This window comes from Natrix helvetica (assembly GCF_964273705.1).
Source record: "Natrix helvetica genome assembly, chromosome: 3".
NCBI lineage: Eukaryota > Metazoa > Chordata > Lepidosauria > Squamata > Natricidae > Natrix > Natrix helvetica.
This window is the reverse complement of record NC_138549.1, coordinates 133,467,600-133,493,133: the sequence shown is the minus strand read 5'-3', so window position 1 is coordinate 133,493,133 and position 25,534 is coordinate 133,467,600. Positions and strand designations below refer to the sequence as shown.

The following is a 25,534-nucleotide window of genomic DNA, read 5'->3' as shown; positions in this document are numbered from 1 at the left end:
CATTTTCTTATTTACCAACATATCCTGGAGTTCCACATGCTGTAGCCATGATGCCATTCTGTTCCATTTTAGACAAACCAAAATCTGTTATCATAATTTTGGAGTCCTCTTCTGGAGTTAAGTAGAGTAAATTTTCAGGCTATGGATAAGAAGGTGAAAATTAATTATCTGAATACAGGTGGTCCCCAACCTACAACCATTAGTTTAGGGACTGTTCAAAGTAATGGCACTGCAAAAAAGCGATTTATGGCCATTTTCCACATGCATGACAGCTGCAGCATTCCCATGGTCATGGGATCAAAATTTGAATGCTTGGTACCTAACATGTATTTATGATGGTTGCAGTGGTCCAGGGTCATGTGATCACGTTTTGCGACCTTCCGACAAGCAAAGTCAATAGGGAATCCAGATTCATTTAACAACTGTGTCACTAACTCTGATTCACTTAATAATTGTGGCAAGAAAGGTCATAAAATGGGGCAAAACTCACCTAACAATGGAAATGTTGGACTCAATTGTGGTCATAAATTGAGGACTACCTATAATCTTGCTTGGTAGGTAAGATTGCTGTAATGAATCTAGATAGGGATGTCAAAGTTGCATTATCACATTGTCATCCTGTGACATATCGTGTCTTTCCTCCACTTTGCTAAAACGGGGGTGGGCGTGGTCAGTGCATGATGCATCTAGTCCACGGGTCACAAATTTGACACCCTTGATCTAGATGTACCAAGAGCAGAATACACAATTTTAATTTGTTGTGCATATAGTTGGTTTGAAGTTGGGGAATAAAAAGTGCAATAAATGTATTTTGTTTAGAAAAGAATAATATAAGACACAATATTCTCATGCCCATATTCTTCCCAACTCTGAATATTAGGAGCAGGTGGGATTTAAAAAGCCATTGCAAATTAATGGATACTTGCATGATTCGTACGGTAGGTAAAATACATTGATATCTGAATATACATCATTAAAGAAAATACCTTTAGATCTCGATGTACTATCCCATTTTCATGAAGGTAATGTACTGCTTCCAGGACTTGCTGAATTACAATACTAGCATCCTTTTCAGTGTAAACTCCTCGTTCTAAAATACGGTCAAATAATTCTCCTCCAGACACACTGTGCAAGAAAATTTAGTTTGGATTACATGTTGATGTAGAGAGAATCTTATTGGTTTCACTTCTCTATGATCCATTTCCTATGTTAATTTAATTTTTCTAACTTACATATGAAGTCATAACATAAATAAGCACATTAAATTTTAATGCTCAGCTTCACCACTAAACATTTTGAGGCCTCAGTTAGAAATAAACTGTGAGTGCTGCCCTTTGGATCTGCAAAGAAAAATGGATTGCTTATAATACAGGACAAGACATATTAAACACAGTTAAGCCTTAGACCAGGCAATTCTTGTGCCTGTCTCCAAATGCGTAGGATCTGTTTTCATTGAATATTGCATATAAAGAAGTTCCTTCTTGCCTGATGTAATTTACTAGCATATAATTAGCAGGAAATATCTTCATTAGATGAATTTACTTCCAATTGATCATTGAATGCAGTGTCTGGTTTATTGCTGATAAGGAAACCTATTTTCCCTTTTAAATGCTCAGCATACAAAAGTTAAATATTTTCTCATTAATTCCTTCCCCTTCTGAATGTGAGTGAAATGGTACTTTTGTTTAGGATCCTAATGTCATGCTACTTTTGTTTAGGATCCATCTGTCTGCTCTGTAGAAATCCTCCCACTCACGGATGTTATGTTGCATAATTCTTAACATGCACTATTGGCCATCCTTTTTACTAATTAGATACCACGTTCTTCTCATTTTTCTTCTAAATCTTGATGGGACTTGTAGGAGGTTGGGTGTGGCTGGGAATGACACAAGAAATAAGGTTCAGCTGTAATGGGAGGAAAGAGGCAGAGAGGGATACACACAGACATTCCCACTAACTTCCCAAACCATAACATATAAAAAAATGAGGTACTTTCTGATTATTTCCCATTCAAGCAGCTGCCTGGTTCAAAGCTCAAAGCTCCCTTTACCAGCTTTTCCAAGTGGGTAGAATCTGAGAGCAGCACCCCCAGACAAAAAAGTCTGGTGCCATTTGGGTGAAGTCTTACCTGGGCTAGGTCAACTGGCCAGGTTAGTCTCAGACTCCTGGCTAGGTTGCCAAATTGTTATAAGTATTTGAGGTCCCAATCCAAGTCGGGGTTGTGCAAGAACAAATCAGAATAAAATGCAGACATGCTACTTGAAAAGGAAAATTTTCATTTGAGACGTAAACCCTTGAAGGTAAAGTATAAGATTGGGGTACAGAAACTGGAAATATTTATATGAGACATATAAGACATAGTATTTTATTGTGTGTATATGTGTGTGTGAGTGTGTGCCTTCTGTAATATTTATACTTTGCTGAATGTGTAGATCTGTTCCCCTTTAATATGTGCCTATGTGTTGACTTTGGTACTATACTGTGTAAAGGTTTTGTCTATATGCTATTATTTGCTCAGATTAATTAGTTTAGCCTGGTAAGTAATTATAAGAGAAAGAAGTTGATTAGTGATTTTAGCAACATGATTTTCTAGTTTTGGTTACCTGTGGGTCATGAAAATGATAAAAAAGCGGGTCAGAGACAGTGTAGGGATAATGTAATTTTGATATAAAAATACTGTTCATACTGTTATTAACAGTATTTTCTTCATTCTTTACAACACCTAAACAAACTATTATAAAAAGAAGAATCTGCTCACATGGCTTTATATATTTGGGGCAATACATTTTAGAACCATCCCAGCCAGGAAAATATTGTTTATTTACCACAAGGCAAGATTGGTTAGACTGCAACTAGATTGCAAAAAGCTTGAATATATTATGAAATTCCAAGATTTCCCTTGAATTCATTTTGGAAGAACAGTTTGAACCACTTGGGTGGAAAAGATAAAGAGGGAGAGAATCTTCAACTGCTTGAGTTTTTCTGGTGCTTTAAAGTCAAGCGTAGGAAGAACAAGCAGTAAGTATAAAATAAAAAATTGAATTAATAAACAATAAATAAAATAAAGCCATTAAAAAGAATCCCAAGAAAGAAAAAGAAAAATCAGAACCCCTCTTAGATCTTTTATCTGTTAGACTAATGATAGAACCTAAGAAATTAAGGGCAAAAATAATCAGATCAACATAAATAGTCTAATTCATTAGAAACCTTTTATTTTAAATTGCTATAATAGTATTTTACATTTTTTGCAGCTTTATCTTACACAATTGATGTTATATTTAAGTATTGTACAGTATTGGCTGTTTAATGACACTTTCTCCAACAAGTGTGACTCAGATGTGTTCAGCTATGATTCTCAAAAGCTACTGACTCTTCTCTGGGAGAATTGTGCAACATTTGTTTCTTACATAATGTATATGTTGATACTTACAGTTGCATTACCAGATAATAGTGAGTTGTGCTTTCATAAATGTCTTCAAGTGTTACTATGTTGTCATGCTTTATTCTGCAACCAAAAACAGAATGCAACATGGATCTGATGGAATAAGAGGTCATTAAAAAGCAAGGTAACATTCACTCCCCTTTTGTGCCAGATGTTTTTCATTCAGATTGAACTCTGGTACTTTCATTTAAGGAACAAACATGTATTTCAGCTTCTAATAACAAGAGATCCATTTTCCCCACTACTGTTTGCCATACACTCATGGAAAGAAAAGAAGAAGAACATAAGTACCCTTTCTACAAGAATGTGGCTGGACTTTTTCTTGTGTTCCATACACTATTCTGAAGGAGGCAAGATTTAAAAATTTCTTTCTAGTATAGCTTTCTTAAAATATTTTATTCTAAAAACGAATTGTCACATTTTCTTTCATCTGCATTCATAATAATGTAAACATACTTGAAGGATCAAACTGAAGATGTACCTAAATAACAATTTTCAATCATAAACTTAAAATTTACAAAATGAATCCTACCCTTGATGTTTTTGTCTGTCCCATTAGCTTTAGCAGAGTGGACATACTCTGGGTATTATCAGTGAAGCAGTGTCACCAAATTCTAGAACACATACTTTCTCTACTATGGACCTGTTTGGGGAATAGTCTCACTAAAATACTAAAATACTGTGAAGCCTTCAGCCAGAATGAGACAGTCTTTAGTTTACTGCCTTCCCAATTGCTCTAAAATAAGTAACTTGTAGCCTTTTTTTTGGGGGGGGGGGAGAAGTTTGAAAGAAACATTGAACTCTGTCATGCATTCCCAACTATACTTACTTCTTCAGCACAGCTATTTCATTCTCCAGATTGCTCTCTTGGGTGACTGGTGACTTTTTAATGCACTTCAAAGCAAAAAGCTTGCCAGTGATTCTGTGCTTCACCAGGAAAACTTCCGAAAAGGCCCCTCTGTAAGGAAAATAAAAACGAAAGGCTGGACATTGTACTGCCGTAGTTGACTGAATTGCTAAGATATAAAACCCTGTCACATTATATAGCCTTAAAGGAAGATGGTAATACATTAACACTACTTTCAGAAGCAGATGGCACTACTAATTAGATCCAGGGATTTGGCTGCAAATTCAAGGGTATTAATTGGATAAATTCCCTGTGAGATTTGAGTTCTATTTATTGTGCAATGGCACAATAAATAGAGAGGAAACCATGGCATAGAAATAAGGTAGGCTTATGAGCTAGAATTGTATAACATAGAATAACTGATCATTATGTTAATTGTCAAGTTATAATCTATAAAGAATAAGTAGGATTCTACATATCTTTGCACAATAGTGATAATATTCATTGTCAAGTGATTTTTCCATTCTGGCACTAGAATTACCAGAACCCAAGGAAATCTCTATTCACTACAATGCCAATAGAGACTTCTCTGCTTTCTGGGTATAATAGAGCCTGTTCTTCATTGTGTGGAACAGAACCCTAACATCTTTTGTAATTATAAATCCTAATGTAAAGGGAAAGGTGGCCACGCACATGCGTGCTAGTTGTTTCAGTCTATAGGGGTGGTGCTCATCTCCGTTTCAAAGCCAAAGAGCCAGCGCTGTCCGAAGATGTCTCATTGTCATGTGGCTGGCATGACTAAATTCCAAAGGCACACAGAGCTCTGTTACCTTCCCACCAAAGTGGTTCCTATTTTTCTATTTGCATTTTTAACATGCTTTTGAACTGCTAGGTTGGCAGAAGCTGGGACAAATAATGGGAGGTCACTCCATTACACGACACTAGGGATTCAAACCACTGAACTGCCGAACTTCTGATCGACAAGTTCAGCATCTTAGCCACTGAGCCACTTATTCTCTGTCATGGGCCTGTTTGGGGAATAGTCTCGCTAAAATACTAAAATACTGTGGAGTTTTCAGCCAGATGAGACAGCCTTTAGTCTTTAGCCCCTTATTATAAACTCTACTGTATGATAATTGTGAAATCAATCCACAGGAAGTTTTGAACTGTAAATTATTTGTAAGTCTGGTTGTGTTTTATTGCCCCCTCCCAACACCCAAATCACTTCTTCCTATATCCTACTGAATGAAGAAGGCATTTGCTTTTCCTGGATATTACCTTGCTTACCAGGACTTGAAAAACATTTCATTCTTCTTTGCCTAAGTAACAGTTTTTCCATGTTTCTATCAAAGTCACTTACTTTGTTCTCTGCAGCAATAAAGCAGAAGATTCTAGGAAACACTTTGATTTCTTACAGGGACAAATTCTTTTGATTTTGTATAACCAAAATTACAACTACCACAAAATCCCAAAATGGCTCTATTCAGACTCCCAAATAAGAGACTTCAACAGAATGCCAGTCAGGAAAGTAAATTGAAATAAAAAGACATTACAAATATTGTTTACAACATTCTGTCATAACAGTCCCCATCCCAGATAGATAGAAAGGACACTTCTCAAATTAGGCAACCTTGTTTTTCTGGTGAAAAGTAAAGAGAACAAAATTATGTAATGAAAGATAATTGAGGAACAAAGTGTTCCAGCTTTTAACAGCATTTCCCAGCAAACTATGGTAAGAAAGAAAAGGATGAAATTTAAGCTGTGGCTGTTAATATTTTAGAGTATTTATAGTTTTCATTTTGTTAGGCAAAATCTAGAATTATTCATAATTAGCAAAACCTTACTCAAATCAGTAAATTAGTAAATTTACAGTAAGTCAGTTTCTGTGGTAAGAAAGGTCTGTTCTACATTTCATCAACTCTGAAATGAACTGTAACTTGAAACTACAATTACATCTATATTATAAACCTGCGTAGATTATGAAGAGGGCTTGATAGTTCAGGGTTAAAGATGATGAGCTTGTCAGCTGGAAAGTGGACAGCGTGGATTTGAGGTCCGAGTGCCGCTCAATAGGGTGAGCTCCTGTCATTTGCCCCAGCTCCTGTCTACTTAGCAGTTTGGAAGTATGCAAATGGAAGTAGATAAATAGGTACCACTTCAATGGGAAGGTAAGTGTTCTGTGCACCTCTGAGTATAGTCATGCTGGCCACATGACCACAGAAACATTTTCGGACCATGCTGGTTCCCTCAGTTAAGAAAATCTTAGCACTGTCCCTAGAGTCAGAGACAACTGGACAAGGGAAATGTCTATGGAGATTCTCAGTCTAAACAAAGAAGCTTCTTGGATGTGAAGCGAAACATCTTCAAAGAAAAACCAGAAAGTCCAGTTACCTCTTGAAAAAGCATGTTTGAACAAGGGAAACCTTTACCTTTCTACAGTATGATGATCAAGGTCCTTATGCTTTCATCATAGGAGTTGGCTACTGTTTATTATGACATGAGAACATCCTAAAATTTTCTGTCTAGTCTTTCTAACTAGTCTTCTGTCAATATAGGATTTAAAAGAAATATTTGTTTATTTATAAATCAAATGTATGAAGCTATCCAATTTAGAATTGTAATTATTTATTAGTTTTACAGTTTAATAATGAGATCACTTCCCAGTTTATGCAGTAAACAAAATTGTCACCTGGTGTTTTCAGAACCAAACAGAGAAAGTAAAGAAAACATTGTGCAATATTTATTAAACATTTTATTCATTAAAATGTTTTATCAATGCCAAGTTTATATTATATTTGTAAATTGCTTTTAGACCTTTTGGCTATAATACAATTGATGGAAGAAAACATTTATGTACCATTGATTCCTATCTGAGAATTGTGACTATTCTTTCTGCATTGCTGTACAAAATAATATGTAAAGAGAAGCAAAATGAAGAATACAATATCATGTATGAAAATTGGGTTTACAAAATATGATGTTGCTGTGATCATGTCATCTTGAATGGTCTGTGACAGTTTCTCAGCCATTCTTGCAATCAGTTTCTCCCTTTTTCACCCTGTAGCAGCTACTTACTTGGGGGTAAGTCACTTGGGAGAAGGGAAGAGGGAAAAAAGGAGGAAGGAAGGGAGAGATGGAGAAAAATGAAGGACAGCAGGGAAGGAAGGAACAGGGAGGAATGAACCACTCTTCCTGGCCTCTGCTGCCCACTTCCCATCCCCACAACTCATGTCCTCCACACTTTCCCCAAGTCAAAGGACATTTATTATGCACTCTCATGCACTTTCCTGAACTATGGAGGGAGGGAGGGAGAAAGAAGATAAGTTCAGAATGAAGGGGAGGAAGAAAGGGGGTGGGAAGGGCAGAGAAAGGAGGGAGGAAAAGAAGGGAGGAGGGAACGAGGAAGGAACAGGGAAGAAGGAAGGAATGAAGGAAGCAAGGGAGAAAGGGAGAAAGGAAGAAAGATTTCTGATGCTCCAAGCCAGCTTCTTAAGGAAATATCTCTGAAACAATGACTCAGTAAAGGATGGACTGTCTAGCATCAATTTTAGATTTAAATATAAACACAATTTCCAGGATTAAAGTAGTGACTATGGTTTATAAACTGCAAATTGTTTTATATTGTATGGTTAGTAGACTTAGACATGACTGGACAGGAGAAGTGGTGGGTTCCGGATCCTGTGGCAACCGGTATGCTGCGATGGAGCTGGACATTCTTGGCAGACACATGCGCTAAGCACGCATGCGCATGCTACCACCCAGCGACACTCAGATGTTCAGCAGAGGTTGCACAGGCATCGCACGCTATGCACGCATGCACAATTGGCCCATTTCCCTCAAAAAGTGGTAAGGAACGCGTGCGGGTTGATGGGCCTAACGGCTCACCATTCTGGTGAGCCATTGCTCCTAGCTACCACCGGTATGCCCATACCGAGCTGTACCACCCAGACCCACCACTGCTTTAGTAGCTATGTCTTATCAAAATCTTTCACAAGTAGGGATGGGATTCTACTGGTTCGGACCAGTTCGGGTGAACCAGTAACTCTGACGATAAGATGGGCCCACCTGCCCACCGTGCTATTTTCCTACCTTTATCTTCTCAGCTGATTAGTGCGGCAGAGCGGATTGCCATGTGAACCAGCTGTGTTACTCCTTTGAAGAAATTTGAAAGTGAAGTTTTCTCAAAATTGTGCACACGTGTGCAGCATGCAAACCGCGTGATCACCAAACCGGTCGTTAAACTGAGATGATCCCATCACTGTTCACAAGGTAATGAATAGAAAATGTCCACTTAATCTATCCAGAATAGAATTTTTGTTTTAGATTTCCTACGTTAGGTAACCCAATCCAGGTCAATACATATAATTAAAATGTTAATATCAGGAGAACTAACAGAAATAGATTGAAAATTGGAAAGGAAGACTAAAAATGTAGTTAGAGAAAAAAACAAAATGAGGGAACTGTCATTAGCCCACATAATCGGCAGCAAATGTACAAAGAGCAAAGAACAGTGGAAAATGAGATTTACTGTACATACTTTTATTACGTCTAAAACAATGAAGATCTGATACTTGAAGATCAATTGTCCTTCATTCAAGGCAGAAAGTCACTTGTAACTGTTTTAAGTTATGATTCAATGCTTTAAGTAGAGTGCACTGTGCACAGAGCTCATTGAAATGTATTTCTCTGCTTTATCAGGTCACTGAAAATTCATTCTCAGCACCTGAGGAGTTGAACTACAGAGATGGTACAATGGGGACTGACGACAAAGTTTAGCAATCCTGAGCAAGTTATATCACAAGTTTATTCAACTGGGGGCAATAAACATTATAGAATGTTACAAATTCATGCTATTCTCCAGGGGAGTGGAAGCAACAGTTTCTCCAAGGCATATTTATTTTATGTTAATAGCAAGCTATGTTCCATTTGTAGACCTTATTCAAAGTGCTTAGAGATACTGCATGTAAGCTGTATTTAACCAGGATGTTATTTCATTTGTTATCTTTTCCTCCATCTCATTTCATATTTATTTCACCTGTTTCTTGTTCATTTCCACTTGAATCATAAATATCTAGAAGTAAAATATCTAGTTTAAGTAAGTAAAGACTTTAAAAAATTGAGACCATTGCTTCTGTTTTTCTTGATTGTAAATACATATTTTTGAATTTTTCTCATACATTCTTTATTCATTTCATTTACACACAAGAATCATATGTGTAATGTATGCTTGGAGGGGACTTAAATAAGACTAGAGTTCATGAAGTTCTAAATTAAATTATGTTGATTATATGGGGATATTTTGTAATTGGATTTCTGAATGTTACCAGCAATGTGTGAAAAATTGGCATTGTATATAAGGCTTAGGAAATCTATAGAATGTGGGAGCAATTCTAGGCAAAGTATGAAATGTCCGTATTATTTTAATATGCTTTATACCCATGTTGCTGAACCTTTTCGGCACCAAGTGCCAAAATGAGAGAGCGCATGTGTGTGTGAGCATTGGAAACTGGAAGAGCAGTTCCTCGGCACACATGTGCACACTGGGAAGCTGAGCTTCCAGTTTCCGGTGTGCCCATGCATGCCAGTCACCTGGTCTTTCGTTGCTCCCACATGCACAGACCAGCTGTCTGGCATGCGCACCGGAACCCGGGAGAGCAATGGGTGATGGCTGGCATATCCAGAGAGATGGCTTTGTGTGCCACTTCCAGCACCCGTGCCATAGATTCACCATCACAGCTATATTCTTTCCCTAGGCATTGTATATAATATCTAGGCATTATGCAGAATAACAAGAACTGTTTAGGCAAAGTATGAAAGTATGAAAAGAGAGTCATGAAAAGGGCTATGGTTACCTAACCCTAACCCTAACCCTAACCCTAATCCTTTATTGAAAAAAAACATATGAAAATGAAATAAGAAATGCAAAATAAAGTATAAGACTTTCTTATTTTTAAAAAAAGAGAGAGAAAAAGACCAGCATTGACTTACTTGTTGCAACTAGGATGGCTAGAATGGCATTTTATATTTTGCTGGATTGCCTTTTGGCATTGCCTAGAATACCTAGGAAATGCAGGTACCATTAAGTGTTTCATATTTTGACAGCCCATTTTTGGCATTCTATAGATTTCTGGGCATTCTATAAAATGCCAAATTTCACACATGGATGGTAACATATACCAACAACTTACGGAATAATTTTAGTAATAATTGTTCAATGAGCCATAGAAACCTGATTCATATATCGGCTAATCTAGAATGCAATACAATCAACAAAAAACAATGCATATTTAGCATAATACTGTCAACATGTTAATACTGTTTCATTTTTTTTAATTCTCTGGTTTTTACTTTAAGTTCTTTTTTTCTGTACTTTATAGTTATACTTCTTTCTATAAAATTCCTATTGAATTGGGGACTAAATAACAATTTGTAGTAATCCCTATATTCACAATTGAAGATAGTAGGAAATCTTCATCCCACATATCAGATGCACTGGCATCTGTTTCATGTTTCATTCCTAAACAGTTTATGATAATTACAGCCCACATTTAAGACCACTTGAATCAACAAGCTGGTGCAAAGGAAACAAAAGCTTCTGTAGGGTTTTTTTCCCCTACATGAAATACAAGGATACTGGCTCTGGATAACCATTCTAATCCAAAAGGCTGACTAACCATGAATTCATCAGAGACTGAGAACATTTGCACTTGGACTCATGAGGGAAGCAGAATGACAGTAGAACAGACATGTTTTCTTAAGTGTTTGAAAGAACAAATGTTCCAATATCCTTGACAACTCCAGATTCATTTATATTAATAACAAAAGTCTGCCAAATGAAATGGCAGGTTTGAATTGTGGGATTTTTCCAGCTTTACCATATACGAACCTGGAGGATATTTTACTCAAAGCACTGTGTGCACAATTTATTTATTTATGTATTAGTTTATTTATCCTCCTTTTTTCTATCTATTGTAACATACACTCTCCCTTTCAAGCCGCAAAGGTGTAGTTTTGATGGACTTATGCAAGGAATTAGTAATGGGATTAAAGCAATGTTTGCCACAGTAGCAGTGTCTTCCACTAAGAATAGACTAAAAATAAAACAAGTAAGTAAAACATTAATCTATCCACATGACTCTTTGCCTGAATTCACACAGTAAGCCAGGCTAAAAATGTTATTGGCTAATGTCCAATATATGATGTAAACACAGCCATAGGGATATCCTGTATACATTGAAATTGGAAATTTATGAACGGCTAGCCCAAAATCTTTTCTGAAACCTGATAATCTAACATGCAATAAAAAACTAGGTATTTCAGATTGTGTATCCATTTCGTGATAAATATAGCAAAATTACAGTTGTTTCTCACTCTAATTGGAAATAAAAAGGCATAATTTAGTCAAATATAGCTTAGGAGTAGATTCCCCTATTTTTTATCCCTCTTACACCCAATTAATTTTGGGGAGGATTTATGTACCTTCAACTAGATCTTTAAGCATCTTTATTCATAATGTTGTTTCCCAGATTTTAAAAAGGTCTGTTCTTGAATAAACATATACACAATGAGAGCCTGTTTTGATCAGATTCCAATTAAGAGTTTGGAAGTAGGGCCAATATATTTTCTATTTCATTAGATGGCTTCTCTTATCCTGTGTTTCATATCTAGACTTAGGGAAATAATAATCCTCCATTTGGTTCTCTTGAGGGGAAATTTTTCAAATGCATCCCAAATCAATATTTTTATTGTTGTAGCATTCTTCCCATGCAGAATGGCCAATAATCTGTCAATAACTCACATCTGGCTTGAGTTTAGCTCATGGGAAGTGACTTAATAAATGGAAAAAAATAACTCTACTACTGAAGCCTGGATCAACCACGGTGCCATCAAATTTAGTACCTCTTTGAAAGCTAATAGTTCAGTTTTTATCATGTCAAAATACAGTAGGAATGGAATGGAAAGGAAAGGCACCATGAAATGGTAAAAATGAAAGAGCACTGTGAATACATGAGACAATGTGATTCCTCCATACTACCTTGTGCTACTAACAGCTAGTTCTAGAGATGGACTATGGTGCCTAATGTTTCTTCACTAGTTATAGTGGAGCTTCTAGTCTCACAGCACCTGGACACCACAAAATAGTTGGCGAGAACTCCCAGCTGCCACAACTCATCTTTAGACCTTCTCTCTGAATGTTCAGATCTACATATTAGAGAAGGAAATGAATTCAGATTGCACCGTCTGAAAATATGAACCAGACTAGATCTTTGATTTAGTTTTGACAATTTTAGAATGAATATAAACTATAAGACAGATCAAGTAGTTGAATCTTTTCAAATTACAATCCCAATTGTTCCTGATATTTATTTTATTTTAGAATATTTTGGATCCATTTCAAATATCTTGGAACCAAAGGTGTTATACATACCCCTTCTTCTCTTGCTTTCTCCCCATAAGAACAACCTTGTGAGGTAAGTTGGCGGAGAGAAAATGACTCTTGTCCAGTTACTCAGGAAACTTCTAATAACTGAGGATGGACTAAGACCTGGGTTTTCTTAGTGCTCTTCTAGCACCCAAATTAATATACCATACTACATTCTTCCAAGGCAATTCCCAACATTTCAGAAATGTGTTCTGATTAGAGCTGTAGAATAACTGCAGAATTGCAGTAAAGTTGAAGCATTTTGACAAGCATTTTGAGTCATTCTTTAGATATTTGGAGTGTTTATAAAAAGAAACTTTGTTAAATCACACAGTGAATTGAATGCTTTTAAAAGTCCATTATGATCAAATGAGAGTTGGTGAAAAAAGCTAATTGATAGGATGCTCAGACCCCTTGTTGGCTTCAGGGAGGAGGAAAATGACATTTATGATACAATATTGAAGTCACTTCAATGTCAAGAGAGAAATAAAGTGGATGCAAAGTGTGAAGGAGAATCTTTTGACCATTCAGCTATGTAATCAAGAGACCCACTGCAGAGCCAATGGAGTATTTTTTTAAAAAAAGAAAGCATACAAGATGATTGTTTTGATGAACAAGATGAATTTCAGAAATAAAACAGTTCTGGGGGAGAAAAATTAATCTCTCAGCCACACATGCTTAAGAGCTGGCATTGTTATTCCTAAAGGATGCATAAGAGTAAGCAACCTAATAACCATGGATACTAATGTGCTCGAAAACTATTAATAAAGAAAGATATTATGACATTTTAAAGGTTAATGCATTTACTCTTGCATAACCTGCCACAGATCACCATATATTTCAATGGATGTCTCTGAAGCATACCATGCTTATGCAATGATAAATATGTTCATTTTAAAATACGATAAGACTACTTCATTTTCTGATGGAAATGAGTTAGAAGAGAGGGAAATGGTGACAGGGTGCTGTTTATTGTAGCATGAAGCATTGTGGACCCTCTTTCTCCAAGTTTCTGCCTTCTTACACTTTTGGACTGGATGCAATTTTAATTGATATCAGGCCAGGCTGATAGGGTCTAACACTAATTGGAAGCGGGCAAGATCTGAAAAGCTTCTTTTATAGTCTTTCCTGCCCTATCTATTTTTTCACATGAAACCAACTTTATCTCACATTCCTCATATTGGTTTCCTAACCCTATATGAATACCATGTGAGGTAAAGTATCTGAGTTGGAGAACTTTCTGTGAAGAAGAATCTTCCCCAAAGGGTCCAAAGCAGAGGTAGGTTGCTCCTGATTCAGCCTGGACCGGGTGAACTAGTAGTGGCGGTGGTGGGAGGCTCTGCCTACCCACTCAGACACTTCTGCGCATGCGCAGAAGCATAGCGTGCATGAGAGAACCAGTAGTAAAAAAATTGGAAACCTACCACTGGTCCAAAGCTCCTTCATTCTTCGCTTTTTAGCAGCTTCTGAAAGGAGCCTGGAACTTTGGAATAGCTAGAAATGAAACAGTGTTAATAATAAAAATAAAAAGGAACAACAAACACTTACGATCCAAGTACTTCCATGAAAACAAATGTTTTTCTGATGTTGGCAGTCGGTTTCTTCCAGGAAGTGCCATCATCCTCTTGTTTGCAACCCAACTTCTCCAGAGTTAAAGCTGAAATTTCTGAAAGGATATAATAATGGTTGAAGAACCATTATTCTAAACAGTTGTTAATGACAACACATTAGTAAATTCTCACATTTTTCTGTGTCAGATTTCTGGCATCTTTAGCAGATGCCAGCAGACTGCACAACCTGTAGTCCAGCAGAAAAGAATCTGCCTAAAATATTAGAATGTGCAGAAATGAATAGATTACCACTTGCAATTAAAGGGAAAGAACAAACAGGTCATTACGCAATATGTGAAACATTTTATCGATGGTTAGAAGATAAATATAAAAATTAGATGCAAAAGCAGATGAGTAAAATATAGAAAATAGTTAACAGGGTTAATAGAATTAAGCAAACTAAGAACAGGATGTAAAGTATCAGCTATTTAATGTACTGGTATTAAGCTAAGAATAGATTAAATAATGAATATGATTGTAAATTTTAACTGTTATTGCACAAACATTTGTACTCAGATGACACACTGTTTAATGGAAGATGGATTATTTGTACTAAAATAAAATTGAAAAAATTGAAAAAAAAGAGAAAAAAATCCGCATATGTAATTGTTTACAGTGGTAATTGTACTTCTGATAGTAACAATCACTGATAATTGTTTACCACTGGTTACTTTTTAATTTCTACAATTTGATTTTCTAATTACTTTCCATGCTCTGGAATTCTTCTCTAAACTACAAAACTGAGTACAGATAAAACAATGCTGATGCTGTCATCATCTATCCAATTTTTCTTTGAGAACTACTCTCTTGTGTTAATGGGCAGCATTTCCTAACACTTGTAAGCCCCAGGAGGGTTTTCAGCACCATGAAGCTTTAAATTGTCAAAAGACTTGTCATCTGAGCTTCTAACTTTTACTGAGAGGGTCAGAAATGTTCCTCTGAGTATTCCGTATATGTCAGCCTCTGTTTCGTGTCTTGCTTTCGGCTGCCATGGAAACGGGGAGGGAGGGCATGGTATTTGGGATGGGAATAATTGGTGATGTTATAGTCACTATAACAGGAGTGATAGTTAAAAAGGGAGTTTTGTTCTCACCATTTTCTACGCATGCTGATGGCCAATGTTTGGAGTTGGTCAAGGCCAACCATCCTGCATACCAATCTGATGATGCTTCTTGGAGATGCACCCACATGACACCTAAGGGATTTGCAGATTGGGCAATGGGATGGAGGTTGTTGGGGGAGGGGTTGGGCAAATGCTTGATATGTATGATTTCACGCGTTTCTGCCTCAGACCTTGCTTTACTTCGCTGCTATCTTTTCATAACCAGTAAAAGTACTCTTAATTCTACAAATGGAGTTAAGTGGTTTTTTTCTTGGTTGCTGAAGGAGGCGTGCTTGACAGTATTCAGAATATGAAAATTTAGATCTGGTGATTCAGAGGCATTAGAAAATACAATGTTGATCTGAAAATTTCAAAGTAGGATTATTTTAGGGTGATGATGAAATAATTGCTGCTATTATTCTAGATGGCTGGTTCTTGTTATTCATTGTGACAAAGCGTTTGGACTATCATCATAAAATACATTAGACTAATGTACTTAGCACCAGCATTAATGTACATAGTAAAGCTAGTTTGGAAATCACATAGAAAATCTAAATTCCATTCCTTTTAATTGCAATAAAATGTGCCATAATAATTAGGCTGCTATTTTTATTAGGATCGACCCAAATTTTGTGCCAAATGTAAAACTCAGGGATATTAGATGCTAAGACACTCATTAGGTAGTAATGATTGTAGTTTATAGTTGTTTCTAAAAATTGTGTAATCTTATTGCTCATCAAAGTTAATAGTCTACCATTAGAATTCAGAGCTAACACATACGGAAACAGATTATATAATTGCAAATTGAATAGAATCTACAGACCAGATTCATTGTGAAAAAAGAATGGGCAAAGTCAGATAATAACAACACAGAATAAACCTTCCTTCAAACAGTAATTAAATTAAAGCATTTTACATATACACACTCAAATAGGAGGCTTAGGGCAAAACTACACGATAATTAAAACATATTTTGTTCTACCTATTTCTTTTCTTTTCCTGGTTGTAATGCATGAAGGTGATGGGAGAGGAGGGGAGTAAAGCTCTTATTTCAATCATGATTATTGGTATGAGAAGAAAGGTTGATTTTTTTTCTCCAAAGTAACATCATTTATAAGAAAGGTCTTCTTCATATCAAGTTATTTTTAAAATAAATATTTTAAAAAATATATATAAATATGCATCTGCATGTGTCTTTTTCTAAACACAAATCCTAAGTAGGTAAGATGGTGGAATAGCTTTTTGTTCTTTTGTATATGGCGCTTCCAGTCCAGAATAAGTCATCATCTATTTTCACTAGAGCAAATAGAAAATGCAGACAAAGCTACACAGATTCTGATTTTTATAGCCAGTTAACTGTTAAGAGTATAAATCCTAATGCTGGAGTAATCTGAAAGAAAGATAAACCCAAGTGTTACTTTGATATAAATTGAATGGTAGTTATATCCATAGCATTAAACATTTGTCTTTTAAAGAGTGCTTGCAAGAATTGGATAAACTGGAATTTTCAATGCTTAGGTTTGGATCTCACTATGCATCACAAAAGTCAATGGAACATAAAGAATTTTGATTGATAAAAGTGTTAATTTTTTTTCTATCCAGGTTCTTTTTAAAATGGTTGCTGTTTAAGAATGGAGACTGAATCTCATAGGTTGTTGCCAGGTACTTGTTTTTGCATCATACTTTTAATATAAAACTAGTTGTGGCTTCATTAAATATCAGTAGAATAGTATTTAAATGTGAACAGTCAAAGGTGAAACTGTTTGATTCATCCTTTGACAGGAAAAGTCCAAAGAAGCTGCTGGCACCACCCAGAAGGCAAAGTTTATGCTGCTTCACTGATCAGCAGACTGGCAGGTAAGTTGTGAGGATCAGCGCCTGATTTTCTGCATTTATTGGGAGTTTACTTCCAAACTATAAAGCATAAGATTGCAACGTTAAGAACCTTCAAGAAATTGACACACCATCTATAGAAGGAAAGGCTACACAATGCTGTATTGTTTGTGTGTGCTTGGAGACTGGCATTTTGTGGTGTTCAGTATTAAATAAATCATTGAATAGAGTAGTAGAAATATGGATAGGCAGGAACAAGGCTGCACTCTATTAGTTGCTACCCCTTGCCTTATTAGCAAAGTATAAATGTGTTGAGGAAGTTTACAAAGTTGCTCTGCTTTGATCTGATAATTAAATAGAAATTAAATGAAAACAACAGATGCTGCATGTTCTCCAGCCTAGGCATATCAAGATGTTGACTAATTTTAATCCTTTTCTTCTGCAAAACAGTCCAGAGAAATATTATATTGTCCCACCACTATTAGCTATCGATCTTTCAGGCTGAATTCAGATTATCTCAGTAGCTCCATTTATCATCATGGCTACATTTGGCTTATACAGATAGAAGCCCTTTATGGGACAAAATGTACACATACGTATCAGGAGTTTTTTTTTCCCCCCAACTATACTTAACAATAATTTCTGCAATTAAAGAGAGTTCTGAAAGCAATTCTAAACGGAAGCCCAGGAAATACCCTGTTGTGAGCAAACACACAATTGGAAGATGGAGATGGGTTCAAAGTCCAACATTGCTCAAAGGCTGAAACACCATCACTCTTCCTACACCTTCTCCCTTTTCAGGAATAGCAAAAGTGCTTTTACACATGACTGCATTTGCCATTGGCCAAATAGAGTCTTTTGTTAAAAAGAGGAACATTTTGAACAAAGGGAATCACTACTGCACAGGGAAAAAAAGAGCAAGAAAAAATACATTTTTGTGGCAAGTAGTTATGACTTTCATTTCCCACTGAAATAGTATTTGCCACCTATAATGACCAGGGTTATACAATTTCCGAGTGCCCCAGAATCAGACATCAAAAATTAATTCAAGCATGGTCAAAGAAAAATGGACTCAGCTGCTAAAGAATGACATTTTCAGTCTTTTAAACCCTTTAATACAGGGGTGTCTAAACTTGGGAACTTTAAGACTTGTGGACTTCAGCTCCCAGAATTCTCCAGCCAGCTATGCTGGCTGGGGAATTCTGGGAGTTGAAGTCCACAAGTCTTAAAGTTCCCAAGTTTGGACACCCCTGCTTTAAGAGCTAATATGTTTGAAACTGTGCTGGATCTCTAGTTAACTATTAGATTCCAAATCTTGATATGTATTGCCTTTCTTTATATATTTTATATATTTCTTTTGATAGACAAATTTAGCAGAACGTAAGAATGTAAAAAGGAAGTAGTTTATTGACAATATTTTAAAATTTGTTTATAGAGATTCTCAGTCATCCAGGTCCTGGTTGCCCCAAAAGTGCTTTTCAGGAGGCAACTGACTTTGTTTTTCTTTGAAGACATTTTGCTTCTTATCCCAAGAAGCTTTCTCAGGTCTGACTGGATGGTGGGAAATGGAAGAGCTGAAGAAGTTTCTTGGATGAGAAGCGAAACATCTTCAAAAAAAGAAAAAAAAAGAAAGTCCAGTTGTCTGCTCAGGTGACCTTGATGACACAAATATATCTCCAAGAATGCAAATGACCAGCTATCTGCAAGGAATACAAATCCTTCCATTCCCCTCCATCCAGTCAGAGCTGAAAAAGCTTCTTGGATGAGAAGCGAACCATCTTCAAAGGAAAAAAAAAGCAAGAAAGTCCATTTGCCTCCTGAAAAAGCCCTTTTGGGGCTACCAAGTTTGTTTCTTTGTTTGTTTTCCTAGCAGAGCAGCCTTCTGCAACCTGGTCTCCTGTAGTTGGACTGTAATTATTATCATTCCCAATAAGCATGGCTGTAACCTGGAAAAGGTAACTATAACATAAGTTTAATTAGCAGATTGAAGAAATCTGCATAGGACTATAATAATAAACAATATGATTTTGTGAGGTCTAGGCACATTGCTGTAAATAAATATGATATTCCAGAAGCTGCTACTGTGCCACATATACACTTAAACACACACACACAGGCAGAGCTTTGATCACACCAGTTTGGCTTCCATTTTAACATTTCCCTCCTACTTGCAGCCATATCTATGGCTATCATTGTGGTTATGGCATTTGCCTTGAAGTTGTATCATTGGCTGTAGCAGCAATTACTTCATTAGTTTCCTCCCAGGATGTTCTCTTATAAATCCAGGATAAACTAGTTTATAGGGCAGTGCAGGGGGAAAAAGATGCTTTAAATGGCATTAGAACCAGCGTGCAATTTCTTAGGACAGGTATTTCTTTTCCCACCTGCAGATGACACTGGGGAAAGATGCAGCTGATTGAAGAAATTGCAGGTACTGAGGAGGGTAAAATCTGTTAAGCTTGATTATACTCCTTATCTTGAAGAGAAGTCAGATGGTTGGTAGAGAGCGGGAAGAAAGGAAATAGAAGCTAGGAATCAAATGGGAACCACACATTTTATGCTAGTAGAACTTTCTGTCGGTACAAGGGTAGGTGGATAGCAGCATGATTTGGTGGTAGGGAAAGACCTCTCCTTGATGAGATTCAATAGAACATAGAAATCTCTAGCTGTCTTTCCGCAAAACAGCCATACTTTTGGTGACCTTTATGTGCCTGGTCAAGCCATTGCACATAAATATGAGACAATAGATGGACCAAAATGCAGTGATAAACTGCAAAGGTGGGAATGTAACTTTTACATTCTATTTTACCTGTCAACCCTAGCAGAGATTAGGACATGATGGAACAAATTCTATGCTAACTTTCTCCTTACAGAGATTTTTTTTTTTAATTTTAAAAAGGAAGGGATATTGAAATATAAAATTGTACCCAAAGTGTTTGCCTTCTATATCACTTTTTCTGTTTTCATTCTGATTTTTGTGAAGATAGGATGGCCACATATATATTGCCAAATATATATATGAAATATATAAATCTATAAAATAAAATACATCACTAGAACAGAATGAGCATTCCAATTTACTTTGCATACTAATAATATTTGGATTTAACTAAGGGTTTAAAATAATTATTCTAGATCAGGGGTGTCAAACTCAATTTCATTGAGGATTGGATCAGGGTTGTGTTGGACCTTGGAGGGCTGGAGTGAGCATAGTGAGGGTGGGCGTGGCAAGCTCAATGTTACTCGTGTTGGGGGTGCCTTTGGTGGCCTAAGCATTCTGCCAGCAAAAAATGTGCTCTCAAGCTCTGTTTTCACCTGCAATGGCCTCCTGCAACCTTCTGCCTGCAAAAATGGAGCTTAGGTGGGCTGCACAAGGCCTTCATGAGCTCTATTTTCATTGGCAAGAGGGACTGTGTTTTGTAGGAGGAGGAGGAGCTTCCGGAGGGAATGGAGGACTGCCTCTGAGCTCCGCTTAATGCGGAGGGCTCTTTGACGGGCGGGATGCTGCCGACCCTCATTTCCAGCTCGAGGGTCGGGATTTCTGGCGCCGAACATACTGGCCCCTGCCCGGCTCCAGGCTGGCCCGTCAGGTCGGTCGGGCAGCTGGGCAGGAGGAGGATAGTGCGCCGGTTGGCGCGGCATGGTGGCTGGCGTTTTTGAGCCGGCATGGCGGCTGGCGTTTTTGAGTCGGAGCGGCGGAGCGGGGACGTGGTAAAGGCGGTAAAGGCCTGAGCAGAGGGGGCGGAGGAGGCTGGAGGAGGTTGGAGGACGGCGGCGGTGGTCTGTTTGACTGAAAGCATTGAAAGCATTGAAAGCATTACAGAGAGATGGTGGCGACCCAGGGGAGCCGAGCGGCCCGAATTGCGATCCAGGGGACGCTGAGCTCCAAACTGGCCGGCGATTGTGAGTCTAGACCGGTGAGAGGGCCGCGGGAAGGAGAGCGAGGCCCGAGGGAGGCCCGAGAGACCCGAGGCGCCGGAGGGAAGAAGGGAAGGAGAGTGAGGCCTGAGGCGCCGGAGGAAGTGGAAAGTGGAAAGATCGGCAGAAGGGCTGCAGGGAGGCCGCAGGGAGGCCGATGCAGCCCCCCCGGGCCCCCCCGGGCCCAATAACAACGACTGTGGGTGGCCAAATGGACGGAGGACTATTTATAATAAAGGCAGGCCATGGAACAGAGGCTTTGGAACATCAGAGGCCCATGTAGGAGGTCTGACCCTGTACTTTGCTGTGCTCACTACTACCCGCCCCCCCCACTCATTTACCACCTACTTATTATGGGCTACCCGCCCTACCGCCCATTACGAACTACCCCTTAGCTGCAGCCTTTTATTCACCAGCTGGCTATTTTATTTCCATCAGCCCATCATTTCCATCTAGATGTGGACTATCTCCATCTGCCTTTCCCCTTTCCAGGACTATCCCCTTGCCAGGATTATCCCCTTAGTGGGAATTGCGGCTGCTAACGCATATTAACATCGACAGCTCCCACTTGATGAACTTGGCCCTGTCCAATATGTTATATACGAGGCTAGACCTGCTGCAGCTACGAGAGTCCCCCCTCTCGCAGTTATGGCCTCCTGCCCTTTCAAGGGCCCACCTTGAGGACGGGTTTATTAACCCACAGAGGTGGAGGAAGCACACACTGAGGGGTTTTTTAATTAATTGTCTTTTAAAAATTGTAAGGGGTTCCAGGGATGGGGGGGGGACCAGGTCAGGAGTGACGGTAGAGCCAGGCATCTAGGTGTGGTCGAAGGAGGAGGGAGCGGAGTGGGGGAGGAGAGGGAAGATAGCATTCCAGTGCAGGGCTCTTTGATACCAACGGTCGTGGGGAGGGGCAGGTGCGAGGACAGATCAAGAGCGCGTAGTCGGTTGGGAGACCGGGGTTTTTGGTCATACCCGGTCGTTTGTACCAACCCCTGTATACTAGGTGGTCAGGATCTACAGACCCAAGGCCTGAGACTGTTGTTATGCAATGCGAGGTCCGTTGTCAATAAGGCCCCCCTCATCCACGATCTAATTTTGGAGGGGGAGCCGGACCTCGCAGGAATAACTGAGACCTGGTTGGGCCACGAGGGAGGCCTACCCCTCGTGGAAATGTGCCCGCCAGGTTATCGAGCATTTCACCAGCCTCGGGCCCAGGGAAGGGGCGGTGGGGTAGCAGTGATTATCCGGGAAGACTTGGAGCCGAGAGAGTTCACTGTGCCGCAGACATCCGGGTGTGAGTCCCTTGTCGTGAGATGGGGCCCAGGGAGGCAATTGGGCCTGCTGATAGTATACCTGGCTCCTCGCTATACATCAGCGGCCCTGCCTGAACTCCTCGAGCTGATCTCATCGGTGGCGGTTGAGACCCCCAAACTTTTAGTGATGGGGGATTTTAACCTGCCGTCGATGGGAGAAGCGTCTGAGGGGGTTCGGGAGTTCATGGCTTCCATGACAGCCATGGACCTGACCCAATTAATTCAGGGCCCTACTCATGAGGGAGGCCACACGCTGGACCTTGCCTTTGTCTCTGGCCAGTGGACGAGTGATCTGGGAATAGGGGATTCAACTATTATTCCCCTGTCATGGTCAGATCACTCACTTCTCCGACTTAACTTCCCTGGTGCTACACCCCGCTGCGGGGAGGCGGAACCGGAAGGTATTAGATGGTTCCGCCCCAAGCGCCTGATGGAACCAGATAAGTTCCAGACGGAGCTTGGGCCACCTCCTGTAGACCTGACCCGCCCCCGGGTGGAGGACCTGGTAGACGCATGGAATAGTGCGACTGCCGGGGCCCTAGACCGAGTGGCGCCTTTGCGGCCTCTCCTGCAGCGACGAACCACCCTGGCCCCTTGGTTCACCGAGGAGCTAAGGGTGATGAAATGCCACAAGAGACGCCTAGAGAGTCGTTGGAGATCCTCCCGTTCCGAATTTGACCGAGCACAGGCACGAGCCTATTTGAGGACGTACCTTGTGGCATTAAGAGCGGCCAAACGTCAACATTGTGCCGCTCTTATTGCGTCCGCAGATAACCGCCCTGCCGCCCTGTTTTGGGTGACACGCTCCCTCTTGTTTGAGAGGCCGCGGGAAGCCCCTTTACAGGGCAGAGCAGAGGAGTTTGGGAAATATCTACAGGACAAAGTCGCTCAAATCCGGATGGGATGGGCCCCTTTCAGTGGTCCAGTGGAGGCGCCCGAGGCGAGTCTTGAGGGACCATTCTGGGAGGAGTTTGACTCAGTTGCCATCGAGGATTTGGACAGGTTGCGTGGACGTCTGCGACCTACCACATGTTTATTGGACCCGTGTCCCTCCTGGCTTGTACTGGCATCCTGGGAGGTTACACGCGACTGGCTCCTGGGCCTAGTGAACGCCTCGTTGGGCGAGGGGTTTCTGCCGGCCACCTTGAAAGAGGCGGTTGTGAGGCCCCTGCTCAAGAGGCCTTCCCTGGACCCAACGGAGCTAGTCAATTATCGTCCAGTCTCCAACCTTCCCTTTTTAGCGAAGGTTGTAGAGAGTGTGGTGGCACAACAGTTTCCACGTCACCTGGAGGAGAATGATTATCTAGACCCGCGCTAGTCCGGCTTCCGACCCGGGCACAGCACGGAGACGGCCTTGGTCGCGTTGGTTGATGATCTCTGGAGGGCCAGAGATAGGGGTTGTTCCTCTATCCTGGTCCTATTAGATCTCTCGGCGGCGTTCGATACCATCGACCATGGTATCCTGTTGCACCGGCTAGAGGGGCTGGGAGTCAGGGGCACCGTTTACGGTGGTTTGGCTCCTACCTCTCTGGCCGGACGCAACATGTGTTGGCAGGGGAGCAGAGATCGACCCTGAGCCCCCTCACATGTGGGGTGCCACAGGGGTCGGTGCTCTCGCCTCTCCTGTTCAACACATACATGAAACCGCTGGGCGAGATCATCCGTGGTTTTGGGGTGGGATATCATCTGTATGCTGATGATACTCAGCTATACATTTCCACCCCGATCCACCCCAACGAGGCCGTTGAAATGATGTCCCGGTGTTTGGAGGCCGTATGGGTCTGGATGGATGGCAACCGACTAAAACTCAACCCCTCCAAGACGGAGTGGCTGTGGCTTCCGGCCCCCCGGTTCAACCAGTTGCTTCCATCTCTGGCCATTGGGGGCGAGCAACTGGCCCCCGTGGAACGGGTGCGCAATTTGGGCGTCCTCCTGGATGCCCGGCTGTCCATGGATGACCATGTAACAGCCGTGGCAAGGGGGGCGTTCCATCAGGTTCGCCTGATGCGCCAATTGCGCCCCTTATTGGACCGGGATGACCTACGCACAGTCACCCATGCGCTGGTGACGTCTCGCCTGGACTACTGCAATGCTCTCTACATGGGGCTTCCCTTGAGATGCACTCGGAGACTGCAGTTGGTCCAGAATGCGGCCGCGCGGGTGATTATGGGGAGGACTAGATACTCCCCTGTAACACCTCTCCTGCGCGAGCTGCACTGGCTTCCTGTAGTCTACCGAGTGCGTTTCAAGGTTTTGATTACGATCTTTAAAGCGCTTCATGGCACAGGACCTAGTTACATGCGGGATCGCATCCTGCCCCATACATCCCTACGACCAATCCGCTCACACAGAGAGGGACTTCTTCGGGTGCCGTCCACTAAACAGTGTCGGGGGGCGACACCCAGGAGCAGAGCCTTCTCTGTGATGGGCCCAGCCCTGTGGAATGACCTCCCCCGTGACATCAGGATTACTTCCGATCTCCGCTCCTTCCGTGTACAGCTGAAGACCCACCTCTTTCAATTATCTGGCCTGGCTCAACCGTAATTTTTTCTTATTCCTCCTGACAGTCCTTTTGAATTTTAAATTGTGTTATTATTAATGGGGTATTTTAATGGCTGATTTTTAACATTCCTAATGTGATGTAATTTGTTACCTCCTCCGTGCATGTATGTCTTTGTATATGTGTGTATTTGGATGTTTATGTGTTTGCACATATGTTTTTATGTTTTATATGTTTTATTGTACGCCGCCCCGAGTCCTGTGTGGAGAGGGAGCGGCTAATAAATTCAAATTTTTTATTATTATTATTATTATTATTATTATTATTATTATTATTATTATTATTATTGTAGTCTCAGTTAACACATCAATCACTGAAGAGACAGCTGCATTCAATAACTATTTATTAATGATAACCATTAGAACAGAACAGAACAAGCCCCGTCTGACAGCTATTTATACGAGAGCTGTCAGACGGGGAACTAATGAGAAGGCTGCATTTGTCCCGCCAGCCGGCAGGCATGTCTAGACCAATCAGGGCTACT

General features: G+C 40.2%; 1 protein-coding gene across 1 annotated transcript in view; it reads right to left on the bottom strand.

Annotated features, from left to right (window-relative positions):
• The window catches only part of CAMK1G (calcium/calmodulin dependent protein kinase IG), a 47,097-nt gene that overhangs the window by 12,682 nt on the left and 8,881 nt on the right, over window positions 1-25,534 (bottom strand). The window contains exons 2-6 of the mRNA XM_081948054.1: window positions 14,260-14,377; window positions 4,272-4,400; window positions 3,431-3,505; window positions 987-1,125; window positions 16-139 (exon numbers count right to left, since the gene is read on the bottom strand). Of these exons, the coding sequence (XP_081804180.1) occupies window positions 16-139; window positions 987-1,125; window positions 3,431-3,505; window positions 4,272-4,400; window positions 14,260-14,276 (484 nt within the window). The 5' untranslated portion in view covers window positions 14,277-14,377. The remainder of the gene's footprint in view (window positions 1-15; window positions 140-986; window positions 1,126-3,430; window positions 3,506-4,271; window positions 4,401-14,259; window positions 14,378-25,534) is intronic.